At 28.8% G+C, this 13449-nt stretch overlaps 4 protein-coding genes across 7 annotated transcripts; 3 read left to right on the forward strand and 1 right to left on the reverse strand.

Annotated features, from left to right (window-relative positions):
• The first annotated feature begins 3662 nt into the window (after positions 1-3662).
• On the forward strand, positions 3663-7313 carry LOC122520589 (ubiquitin-associated domain-containing protein 1). Of its 4 annotated transcripts, none has more exons than XM_043640695.1 (9): positions 3663-3852; positions 5112-5290; positions 5377-5573; positions 5647-5807; positions 5877-6082; positions 6155-6333; positions 6420-6610; positions 6686-6824; positions 6907-7313. In XM_043640695.1, the coding sequence occupies exons 1-9, from the start codon at positions 3733-3735 to the stop codon at positions 7029-7031; spliced, it is 1497 nt and encodes a 498-aa protein (XP_043496630.1). In that variant the 5' UTR covers positions 3663-3732; the 3' UTR covers positions 7032-7313. The 4 variants fall into 4 exon arrangements, with proteins under 4 accessions (XP_043496630.1, XP_043496633.1, XP_043496631.1 ...); XM_043640698.1 differs by lacking the exon at positions 3663-3852 and adding an exon at positions 4421-4438; XM_043640696.1 differs by lacking the exon at positions 3663-3852 and adding an exon at positions 4473-4983.
• A 337-nt stretch (positions 7314-7650) lies between these two features.
• LOC122520591 (coiled-coil domain-containing protein 25) lies at positions 7651-8893 on the forward strand. Its single transcript, XM_043640700.1, has 5 exons — positions 7651-7758; positions 7892-7939; positions 8020-8111; positions 8204-8586; positions 8677-8893. Exons 1-5 carry the CDS (start codon positions 7734-7736, stop codon positions 8756-8758), a joined length of 630 nt encoding a protein of 209 aa, XP_043496635.1. The 5' UTR covers positions 7651-7733; the 3' UTR covers positions 8759-8893.
• LOC122520590 (queuine tRNA-ribosyltransferase catalytic subunit) lies at positions 8734-10934 on the reverse strand. The gene is made up of 7 exons (XM_043640699.1): positions 10735-10934; positions 10571-10660; positions 10344-10497; positions 10113-10245; positions 9876-10037; positions 9639-9807; positions 8734-9556 (listed from the first exon to the last, which is right to left on the reverse strand). Exons 1-7 carry the CDS (start codon positions 10912-10914, stop codon positions 9212-9214), a joined length of 1233 nt encoding a protein of 410 aa, XP_043496634.1. The 5' UTR covers positions 10915-10934; the 3' UTR covers positions 8734-9211.
• A 695-nt stretch (positions 10935-11629) lies between these two features.
• Positions 11630-13197, forward strand: LOC122520592 (dolichyldiphosphatase 1-like). Its single transcript, XM_043640701.1, has 5 exons — positions 11630-11825; positions 12107-12207; positions 12303-12481; positions 12562-12789; positions 13026-13197. Exons 1-5 carry the CDS (start codon positions 11726-11728, stop codon positions 13153-13155), a joined length of 738 nt encoding a protein of 245 aa, XP_043496636.1. The 5' UTR covers positions 11630-11725; the 3' UTR covers positions 13156-13197.
• Positions 13198-13449: the final 252 nt, after the last annotated feature.

Genomic DNA, 13449 nt, shown 5'->3' on the forward strand with positions numbered 1-13449 from the left:
GATTTCGAAGGGGAAGGTACATAGATCATATATTCCGATCTTTTAGACAACAATAAACACTTGCAACGATTAATTAACAATTATTATAATGCACTAATGCACTCTTTTTATGTTACAGCAGAATTTTACCCTCGAAGTCCTCACTGCGCAGGAGCGTTAAAATAATTACATAGAATAGATAAAAATACGAAAATCATAACGTTTTAATCTTAAATTTTATTGATTAAATAGATTATTATTCTTTTTATACACATGCTCAACGTTCGGAAGGTCCTGTAAACAACTTTCACCAAAAGAACTTTAACAGAGGATAATTACTCAGATCAACGGTGGATTTCGAGGAGGAGGGATCACAGAACATATACACCGAGCTTTTAGACAACAATAGACACTTGCATCGATTAATTAACAATTATTTTAATGCATTAATGCACTCTCTCTATGTTACAGCTGAATTTTACTCTCGAAGTCATCACTGCGCAGAAGCATTAAAATTATTACATAAAATAGATAAAAATACGAAAATCATAACGTTTTAATCTTAAATTTTCTTAATTAGATTTATTATTCTTTTTATACACATGCTCAACGTTCGGAAGGTCCTGTAAACAACTTTCACCAAAAGAACTTTAACAGAGGATAATTACTCAGATCAACGGTGAATTTCGAGGAGGAGGGATCACAGAACATATACACCGAGCTTTTAGACAACAATAGACACTTGCACCGATTAATTAACAATTATTTTAATATTTTAATGAATTCTTATTATAATTAAGATTGTTTAAACGCATATATATTTATTTAAATATTACCTAACTTTTGACGTACTTTGAATATTAATTAATTGCGATTTTATGTTTTAATAGATGAAAATTTTACCCCTTCCCACCGAAGTCATCACTGCGCAAGAACATTACAACAAATGTACATTTGTTTAAACAATTACATAGAAATTGAAATAATGTTAAAATCAGAACTTTATATAATTTTTATTTCTATTTATTACAATTAATTTTCTCGTTACATACATAAGATACTTTCGGAAAGCCATGTATATAACATTCATTAAAAAAAAACTTTTATATGATAATGTTTCAGTCTTACAGTAGATTTCGAAGAGGAAGGTTCATCAAAAGGTACATCTTTATTTTTAGATTATAATATATTTCCATCAATTAATTAACAATTATTTAAAGTGTATTGAACAAAGTATTGTTGTCTACTAATACATAATGTATGTATATGTTTAAGCAATTATATTATTTTAAATATTACATACTCTCCTATTGACTTATTTTGAATATAGAAAATAATTTTAATATGAATTTATTTTTATGATTTTAGATGACTGTGTCTTCAGCTTGATTACGTTCTTGGATTGTAACATAATTATAAACTATACCAATTACTTAGATTGTTTTTCAGTCATTGTTACATAAAATTTAATATCAAACGTTTAATAAAATTTTATTATTTTTTTTTAGAAACAATTCAATGGGTAGCGGGTGGATTTCTTCTTCGCAAAGGGCGCCATTTGTTAAGAAGGAATTTACTTCAGGGATGCGACCCTGCCCACGCGAGCCTTGATTCTATCTTTCTCCCAAGGATAGAATCATGTCCTACCCTTAGCTTTTTAAAGTGAAACTCCCTATCCTTTTTTTTTTTTTTTTTATTTTACTTTGCTTTTTTTAACTCGCGATTTTGCAAGCATAGATGTGCACGTAGCATAGGAACTGAAACTGCATTAGAAGGGATGTCTACCACCGCTATTAGTAAGACGGGCCCAGGGATTCAGTTCCTCAAGCTTGCAGTAAATATAGTGCTGGTGGGCAAACTGTACGTGCAGCGTAAGTTCCTCGTAATATAGATTAGAGTCAGTGGATTAGTCCAACCGGTGGGATACCACTTAAAAAAAAAACGTAAAATGTTTCACTTTAAAAAGCCTACTTTTCAACTTCTTCCCGATCCCTTTGCTTTTTTGTTGCAGGTTACATAGGAGGATGACCACACCAGGACAGCACGAGGACCACACCAGGACAGCACGAGGACCACACCAGGACAGCATGAAGACTTAGTTATAATAAAGGATAATATAAGATAATTATTTGTATAATTAAATTTATAATTAAATGTATAATTACATGTATAATTTTAATATATTTATTCTTCTCCCCTTAGCACATTACACACGTGTAACATTTATATTTAATGTATTTTATTTGTTCATAGGTTCCATGTTTATGCGATTCTATTCATGTTTCACTCCTCCTTTATCATTTTGATATTTGCTATTCCAATTTTCTCTTACTCTTCAATAATAATTGCAAGGATTTTCCGAATAAAACTCTTAGGGTGGGGCCTAAGAGTGGGGCTTATAAAAAAACCTTCTCGGGACTTTCATCATCTATGGTTTCAATTTAATTCGGATGGGGACATCTTCAGGATGCACATCCCGGGTCTTCAGAAGCGGTTACCTCCTCGTGGTTAGACCTGGGCAATGGTATTTTACTTTCAGTATAATGTTTAACATATTTTATATGTTATGCATTCCATTGCAAGTAAAATCTAGCCAAAGACCGCTTACTTTAAACATTATAATTGTAATTAGTTTCTTTTAAATCCCTAATTAATATCATATCCTTCTTTTTCCTTTTCCTTGGTTCCTTTTATCCATTTCATCTATGGAAACTAATTATCTTATAATGTTTCTTAATAATTATGAATACGAATAGATGAATTACTATGAAACGTTAACGACTTCTGCATAATGTTTTCTTTTTCAGGTTCGTCTCCATATTTTTTTTAGTGAAGGCCCTCAATGGGTAGCGGGTGGATTCCTTCTTCGCAAAGGGCGCCATTTGTTAAGAAGGAATTTACTTAAAGGATGCGACCCTGCCCACGCGAGCCTTGATTCTATCTTTATTGTAATAAATAAATTATTGTAATAAATAAATTATGTATGTTTTTCTGTTCTGTGTGATAAGGATTAAAGTGCATATTGTCTTTATTCTTTTCGTTATTTTTTAAATATTAACAAGATACGTGTACCTTAAATAGTAAAATAGAATAAATTTTTTATTTATTTAATAAATAAATTATCATATCAAGCTTGACTAGAGTGGTCATGAAGAAAGGCGAGTTACGTACGTGTGCGTGAAATACATTTCTATATGGTAATTGGGAATTTCTGATTGGTCATCTTTTTCTTTTGCAATAATTATAAGCCAATCAGGGCTCTTTGCTGATCATTCTTCTTTCTTTTCCGCGGCGTCGGTGCTGGAGATCGGACGGATGCTACGTCGTCCCGTTAATCTCAGGTAATTAAAAAATATTTTCTAATGTAAATAATTTTCCTATATACTAATCGATTTTTCTAGCAAATGACTTTCAAATGATATAATCGAAAGATTACGATAATGTCGAGGATAAAGAATATTTGCGTAGAAAAAAATTCCATGTACATTGGTATGCATTTTTCTACGCAATCATATATATCTTGTTTTACGGCATCATTTCTATAGATATCGACTTATAATGTTCAATTTTGATTGTTTGGATTAATAAAGTATATATTTCGACAATTGTTATTTTCCTATATCCTATTTTTAACTATTCGATATTTTTCTATAATAGATGGAAAAAATGCAAAATTATAAGACAGCCAGATGTCAACGGATTTCGCTACTTTTTTTGAAAGTGGACTACCGCGCATACTACCGCGCGCAGCAGATGCGCAGCAGTGGCAACGCAGTGGTAACGCAAGGGGAAACGCAGGGGAAAGGTAGAGGAAACGCCATTTTCTGTCAGCTGTATATGTTCCAGCGTACTGCATCATCTCGTTTAACTCAGGTAATTGAAAAGTATTTTACACCTTCCTATTATATATCAAACGATAGCTACACACAAGATTTTCATACGTGAGTGTTTTCAAAACGAAATATTGAAAAGTTCGATAGATATATGTGAGAATATAACATCGATATATCTCTATCGTCTAAAAGATGCATATGTGTTTAGTTAGAGTCAGAAATATTACAATTTTTGTATTATTAAATTTTAAAGCTTAAATAACGTTCGGTAAATATTACAGTAATTTCTCTTTTCTTGTTTCGTTTTTAAAATTTTTTATTGTGATCGTATTTTATTAAATTTTAAATTGTTCTTTTCTATAAGTTTTTCGTAATAATTATTAGATATTATTTTGTTTAGTAACTCGATATTTGTACTTTTTCCTTTTTTTTTTCTTTGTATATACTTTATGTAAATGTAAAATCACGCGTTTAAATTTATTATATGATTAATATAGTTTTCTTTTTGTTACAGGTGATCATCGTGGGATTTAACATTAGACCTTTTTGATTTTCTTCTATTTGATCGCCTTGAATGGTGACCTTTTAAAATATACGTTTAAATGCATTTCTGAAGGCACACACATGTTTGTACATTAAAAATTAAATATCATTGTTTCAATTTCTTTTACAATATAACTATACTATATATATTATCATATACTATCATAAAATACTGTGTTCTTTGATAGTATTGAACCGTCATCGCGTTAAGTACTACCACTATCGCTTTCTGGTGGTCCCGATAGTAACAAAAATGAAACTCGGTAGATAAAAAAGGGGGGATTTACATTTGACGTTTATATGACACTTCTAATAGCGCAATCTACCGGAATAATAACAATATTATTGATCATAAACAAGATGATCGTATTTGATAATCGCATAATGATTTAAATTAATGCAAATTTGGTGCATCTCAGCTATTAGATATACTTTCAAAACAATTAACTAATAACAACAATATTAATTAGGTTGACTTTGTTTAATAACGAGGTTATGTAACTTAAAAATCTATGTACATATGTAACTAACAACTCTGCATGCTAATGATAATAAACATATTATAATAATTCAAAATTTAAATTCCAATTAACGAAATAATTAATTTTATTCGGCGTTTATAAACGAAGTAAGTAATTTGTATTATCCAAGTGAAGATTAAACATGAAAAGTTAAATAAACATTTCTTTTTTTTTCTTTTTATTTTGAATAAAAGTAAACAAGAGATTGGTTTGACATGGATTGTTTATATTATAGGCCAAATTGATGATTCCATGGATGCGTAGCCGAATAGCAGAAGCCTGGTATAATAGAAAGAGTTCAAGGACTGCCGAAAGGCAGTCCTTGGCTCCTTCTTCAACTAGCACAAGCAATTCAGAAAATAATAAAAGCATGAATCTGATATCCTCCAGTCCATTTTTCGTGAAAGTTATCAGGTTTATTATTATATTTCGTAATATCAATTAATTTTCTTTAATATTCAAAATATTAAATAATTACATATACTTTTGTCCACATACAGTACGGATGGTTTTGTATTACATGTGGATGTAGATATGAATACCACGATTAAACTTATTAAAGAGATGGCTGTTCGACATTTTCATGGGATGTTTCATGGAATTTCATTGTTTGATAAATTTCGTTTAGTCCATGCAAATAAGCTTAAACAACTCGCAGATAATAAAACAGTGCAGGACGAAGAAATCACTTTTCATGGTAAATTTTAATTATTATTAAGGGTAGACCAGTACATTATATATCATATATGTATATATTATTTTGATTTCAGATGAATTATTATTAATACCTGTCAACACTTATTTTAAAGCATGTCGTACAACGGAAGAAAATATGAGAGGTCCAAGCATAAGAGATGTAGAAGAGGCTACTCATAATTTACCCATAAGAAATCCCCCTAAATATATACCACCTCTTCAATTCTCACTTGCGGTAAAATTATATTTATGATAGATTATATATTGTATTTATTAAATACTTTTGTTTCATCTATGGTTTTAGGTCGAAATTCGTAAAATTTTATTAACGCTTACATATTCGTCGGCTCGATTATTAATGGGTAGTTCAGAAGCACCGAATCTATTTCAAACGATTAAAAAGAAATTTAAAAAATTATGTTTACCATCAATTGATTCAGAACATTTAGAAACGTTAACTGATATTGGTTATTCTACGCAACAGGGGATTGTAGCACTTTACGTAAAAAAGTAAGTAATATAATATAAGTATGGTATTTTTTCAAATAAAATATGATGAAATATAGTAAATTATATTTATAGGAACAATGTGACACAGGCTTTAGACTGGCTGATAGAACATCAAGAATATCCATCTGAGTATTTTACTATTTCAGTAATATTAAATTTGATAGCCAAAAAGAAGGCCAATGAAGAAGATTCTAATTCATCAGAGATTGTACAGATTAACTTTTGGAATGCATGCAATGATCTTTTTAGTGGTAATAATATTGCACATTAAAATCATTTAACATATTTGAATTTATATTGCTAACAACACAAATATATTTATTGTATTAACATTCAGATGGAAGCACGAAATACGTGGAAGAGAATTTATTAAACATTGTAGCTGTCTTAATAGAATATTTCCGGTATATCAAAAAATTTAATTTTAAACCAGAAGAAGGATTGGTAAACAAATTTTCGGAAATGGGTTTTCAAGAGAAAGATATAATAGAAGCATTAAAAACTTGCGGAAATGATCTATTTCATGCCGTAAGTATAATATTATATCAAATGTAATATCGATATCTAGGTTACTATAATTACAAGATATCTGTACTCGTATAGTGCGAATGGTTACTTGGTAATCGAGAATTAAGTTTAATAGATACGAATATCAGCTTTAACTCAAATGATTCGATTTATCAAGCATTTATGAACAATCCTCAAATACAACTCAGCATTAATAATCCAAACGCGCTTCTCGGTAAATATGAATGATTCATTTTTAATAATATCATTCCAAGAAATATATAATTATTTTCTTATTAACTAATAATTTTTCACAGTATTCTTAAAGATCCTAAATGAACCTGTTTATGCAGCCGAATGGGTCAGCGATCCCGAAATCTATCCTCTAATGGATCTAATATTTAAAACATATCATGCCGAAAAACAATTTAATTTGTTATAGGACATTTTAATGTTATTATTTTAAAATGAAAATCTCTTCGTTATCTATGGGACAAACATATTTTCATATTAAACTTACAAGAATAGATCTTAATGCAGGATACATGTGTCAATTGACAAGAAATTCGATATTTAAATGCAGTTTGTTAAAAAAAGAGAGAAAAAATCACATATTTATTGAATTAACTAGTGTTCTTAAAGATCATATTATAAGATCTAATATAATCTAAGTCATTTAATTATTAGCTGTTTGACGAAAGTAATAACTTTAAAATAATATATAAATTCTGTTTTAACTATTTATGATAGAAATGATTTAAAAAGAATTAGAAATGTGCTGTGTATTTATATAAGCTTATTTATTTTTTAAAATCAACAATGCTTTGTACTTTTTATTCGAATAATAAATTAAATATTTATCTGCGTTACTATTAATTATATTTTTAAAATGTTAGACTTTTGTAGGCTTCAATTTAAAGTATTCAGGCTACTTTGTTACAATAAATAAGTATTTATTAATGAGAATGTAAATAATATATTTTAATTACAATTTAAATTAGGAATTAACATATTAATCGTTAGTAATTCGATAGTAGTAGAGTTTTGAGTCCCTTGGTGGCGCTAGTTTCTATATTATTTTTGACAGTTGTTTTCGGCAGTTAGTTTCGTTAACACGTGCATTGATATAAATAATTACGAAACGATGGTTTATTATTTTACAAGTGACGGTAATTTATAATATTTATATTCTACATTTCTTAAAAATTCATCTATGTTATATTTTGCTTGCGAATATAATTATAATTATTTTTCATAAGAATGTTTTAAGGTTAGGATGTAAATGATTATTTTTCATTGCAGTTGTACAACCACCAGTAACGTTGTTTATGGGTGTTGATAAATATGAAAGTAAGTTGGATATTATTTTATGGTATTGATTATTAATTAATGAAGGATTAATATTAATATCTTTTTGATGCATTATGTAGACGAGGATTTAATTAAGTGGGGTTGGCCAGAAGATGTTTGGTTTCATGTGGATAAATATTCATCGGCTCATGTATATTTACGATTACACCCGGTAAAAATGATTTATAGATTTATTTTAATATTATTATTGTAAATAATTGTAAAACTAGGTTACTTTCTCTTTCTTTTTTGTATTATTTTTAGGGCCAAACGATAGACGACATCCCAAGTACAGTTTTGGAAGATGCTGCACAATTGGTAAAAGCTAATAGTATCGATGGAAATAAAATGAACGACATCGATGTCGTCTATACGATGTGGTCTAATTTGAAAAAAACCCGAGGAATGGAAGTCGGTCAAGTTGGTTTTTATAAGGAGAAAGATGTTAGAAAAATTCATGTTACCAAACGTTTGAATGCTATCGTTAATCGACTGATTAAAACCAAGCGTTCTGAGCAAGTTAATTTACAAGCGGAAAGAGAACAAAGAGATAGAAGTGAGCGAGAGGATAAGAAGAAGCTTTTGAGGGAACAAAAGGAAAAAGAAAAAGCGGAAGAGAAAAGACGTCAAGAAGAAGCCGAAATAAGGTATGTTGTTTCCTATTTACAATTATTCATTTTTCTTATGCTCAAATATGTGCATATTATTATTTAATATATCTTTATACGTTTCTATAGAAGCTATAATTCGTTATTCAATTCGCAAAGCATGACGTCGAATACAGAAACCAGCGGTTATGATTCGGATGACTTTATGTGATGAATTCAATATTATTTAAATTATTACATGTGGTGCCTATTGTAAAATATATTTTAATGTATATTACGGAGAATATAATTAAAATAAAATAAAAAGCACTTGTATTGATCATGTAATATGGTTATACTGATCGAACACTTGTTTTTAATATTATTTCTATAATGTAAAGACATTATCAACACGTTCGCAATCTATGATTCATCGACTTCGATAAATTTTAAGCTGTGATTGTAATCTCTTCTCCGTGACACGATAGCGAACGTGTTAATAAATAATTGTCTATTATGTAATTATTAACTTCATTGAAAAGTATTTTATTTTAATAATATGTTAATATAATTAACATTCGCATTATATTATATAAGTAATTTTTAGTAATATCGTACACCATGTAAAGAATACTTACAGAAGTCGTTGAATTTTATATTGCATGGATATTAATTCCATTAATCGTTATAACAATGTAATATTAACTGCTTGCAGAGCATTAACTATCCAATCTGGATACTCTTTATCCGGATACACATTTAACATATAATTTTGTACAAATTCTGGATACTTTTGCTGCTTTATACTTTCTCTAATGTCTTCCATTAATTTCATTTGAAATGCTATATTATGAACTGTTAATAAGTGACACGCAACTGTTTCTATTGTAACTATGTGATGAAGATATGCACGTGAATACGTCTTACAAGTACTACATGAACAAGATTCATCGATTGGTCTCATATCATTACTAAATTGACTTTGTTTTAAATTTAATTGGCCTGTACGCACCAAAGCACAACCAAATCTCTGAAATGATTAGTTTAAATTAGCACCTGTTTTATGGAACTATTTATTAAGTATAATAAAGAATATGTAGCACTTTACTTACAGCCGTTCTTGTAGGAAATACACAATCAAACATGTCGACACCTAATGCACAACATACAACTAGATCTATAGCGAAACCAACACCCATTAAATAACGAGGTTTGTCTTTAGGAAGAATATCAGTAGAAAGGTGTACCATTCTCCAAAATGTATCTTTACTTTCACCACCGCTGTAATACATTTTTAATTTATTTATTATTTCATAAAGTTAAATAGATAGTATTTAAATTAATAATACCTTAATCCTCCAATTGCAAAACCATTTACTTTTCTTTTAATTAATTCACGTGCACATTCTGCTCTTAATTTAGAATTTAATCCACCTTGTACAATAGGAAATATACTTTGTTCGTCGGATCTTTCGTGTGCTGATAGACATCTATCCAACCATCTTATCGTTCTGTAAATTAAATCTTCTTATTATTAAAATTGTACTTTATAATAAAGTAAATATAATGTATTCAATAATATTTACCTTTCCATAGCTTCCGTTACTCTTGGTCCAGTTAGGGTGCTTTTAACTACATCATCTAATTGCATGATTATGTCAGCACCAATTGTATTTTGAATTTGAATTGACCGTTCAGGAGTCAACATACAATTAGCATCTAAAAAAAAAGAAACAAATATAATTTAATTAAAAAGCATTTATAATTAAACATATAATCTATAAAATTATGCTATTTTCTACACTCTTACAAAATACCATTGTATGGTGACTTAAAGTTTACTCCTTCTTCTGTGATTTTAGCAAGTGATAATAACGATACCATTTGAAATCCACCAGAATCCGTTAACAATGCTCTTTTCCAATTCATAAATTTATGTAAACCTCCTGCTTTTTGTAATATTTCGATACCCTAGAAAATAATAATTATTTAATATTCCATAAGATTGAAAATGCGAGATTGTTTTAGATGAGAAATCAAATACAGGTCTGTTTCCAAGATGATAAGTGTTGCCAAGAATTATTTGACAATTCAATTCTTCCAGCTGTTGAGGTAACAATCCTTTCAGAGTACCCTGAAATAGATATAATATATATAATCTCAAATAATAAATATATTTTTTTGTTTCTTATACATTTGTATATCTACCTGTGTTCCTACTGGCATAAAAACTGGTGTATCTACGTGATGATGTATTAAAGTCATTTTCCCAGTTCTTGCTTTACTGGTTTTACATTCTGCTAGAATTTCGAACTTTAAAGGTGATGCTCCATTTTCCGCCATTATTTGTAAATTATTTAAATTTAATTTTTTAACCCAATGACGCATTTGTCATATAAAATAATTACACGTGTACTAGAAGTACAATCTAATGTAATTATTTGCAAACCTATAGAAGTATTATTTACATAAAAATTACAATCATTTACAGGTATAAATTATTATACAATTAAAATAATTTACTCATTAATAAATTCATTTATTAAGCATCTTTTTTTTATAAATAAAAAAATTCGAAGCTTAAATGTTCTATATCGCGTATAAACATATGTATTGTCCGTTTTTCAAAGGAAGTCCCCTATCTGGAAATCGATTCTTATTGGCTAGAACAGCCGGCTGCTATAGCCAATGAAATTCATCTTTTTGTTTCAAACTATGTCAATTGTAAATAAAGAAATCTTATTATTTGTCATAAAGATCTTACTCTTTGAATTTAAAAAAGCATTTAAGGTGGAATTGGGTTGCCAAGGAAAATGTTTCCATCGTTCAAATAAAGACACTCATTAAATAATAGCTATTAACCAATCAGAAGGCAAGAGTTTCAAAATCGGAGAATGCAATTCACCAATAGTAGTTACTTGAAAAGAAAATCACATTATGTTTTATATATTTATAGAATTTAATTTTATTGTTAAATATTATAAATATTTGTATACGTTTATATATAATCTTATTTCGTTCTTCATGATTTGAATTCCAAAATCGATAGTTTAGTTGCTGTCATTTGTCGATAGTATAAAGATATCATCTTAAAAAAAGTTATAGCATATTCAAATTTACTAGTTCTCAGTGGTTCTCAGTCTTACGTTTACTGTTCGACTTTCTATGGAAATCATGCGATTACAAATTTTACGGTAACATGGCATCGCTCGACGACGAGCTCACAACACATTTTGTACATGCAACTGATGAATTGAAATGGATTCCTTTATCTTTGACTCTAGTCGAATATCCACGAGGTAAACATTTGTCATTGTTTCTATAATTAAAAATATAGTTAACGTTAGCCGAAAAATTATTGGATTCTTCATGTCTACATTTTGTTATTGTTACCTGTTTACATGACAGGTGTCATTGATTTTTCACAGATTATTCTTTGTATTTTATTTGTATTAACGAATGTACACGAAATTAGTAGTGCAATCTATTTTGTGTTGCATTATTAAGTAATTCTATTCTATTTTTATTATTTTTCCAATTTGTATTGTGTCTAAAATTGAATTTTTTGCTTTATTTACAGGAGACATATTTGGTAAATTATTGGCCCTGGTAAGCTTAGCACCCTTCATTATTGTGACAAGTTTTATAACATTAATTTTGTTCAGAAGGGATTTACATACTGTGAGTATAAAACATTTACAAAGTTTTATTTAAATTTATATTTATCGTACATATAATAATTATTTTCTAAAATTATTCGTTATTATCTATTTCAGATATTATTTTTTAGCGGAATCATATTGAACGAATTTATTAATTTAATATTAAAACATATAATTCGCGAACCAAGACCATTGAAACGTGATGGCATTTATAATGAATATGGTATGCCCTCTTCTCACGCACAATTTATGTGGTTCTTTACTGCATATGCAATACTTTTCATATACATTAGGTAAATATTTTGTTTGTATCTTTTATCATATCATTATTATTACTGATTAATTGCAATAATGTAAACTTGTTGATATATAGGTTACATCACAATAGTAATAGCACAATATCCGAAAGGTTTTGGCGAATAATTATAGTCACTGGTTGCATAATAACAGCCGTTTTAGTGTCTTATGGCAGAATTTACCTACAATACCATACCACCTCGCAAGTTTTATGGGGTTTAACTGTGGGAGCTATTTTAGGAGTCTTGTGGTTTTTGACAACGCATATTATTCTGACTCCTTTGTTTCCTATTATCGTATCATGGTACTTTAATCTTAATTATTTGCTGATCTTAATTAAGTTCTGATTTATTAATTCTTTGACTGCGGTACATTCTCGTTAGGAACTATCAGTATTTTAATGGCATTATATTCGCATGTCTGTTGCTGCAACTAGTTGTCACACATCGTTGTACTCATTCATCCAAATGCATGTTTTGCTTTTCTTAGTCATAGGGTTTAAATGAAATAAATGACATTTACGAAGTTTATTTCTTGCAGGCAAATATCGGAATACCTGCTATTGCGCGACACATCTTCGATTCCGGATATATTGTGGTTTGAATATACAAATATTCGTACAGAAGTTCGATCACGCTCGCGAAAATTTGTATCCATGAAATCACAGTAACGTTTCATTTCTGGCCGAAATAAACGAGCGTTGCCTTTATAATAATTTAATTGTGATTTTAAGCATCATTCCATTAGAATGATTCCATTAGAAAAATTCTATCATAAATCATCGATCTATTATACAAATATTACAGTTAATAAATGGTATTTAAGTATATTATTAGAATTATGTTAGATATAGGTACGATCTTTTTATATTTTAAAATCTTTTGTTGCATTTATTATACGGTAAATTAAATGTTTATTCTATGAACTAGTCTGCGCACTTATTTTCTTTGATATCAAGTTTTTA

The sequence above is a fragment of the Polistes fuscatus genome, unplaced genomic scaffold (assembly GCF_010416935.1).
Source record: "Polistes fuscatus isolate 324 unplaced genomic scaffold, CU_Pfus_HIC Scaffold4, whole genome shotgun sequence".
In the NCBI taxonomy this organism is placed as follows: domain Eukaryota; kingdom Metazoa; phylum Arthropoda; class Insecta; order Hymenoptera; family Vespidae; genus Polistes; species Polistes fuscatus.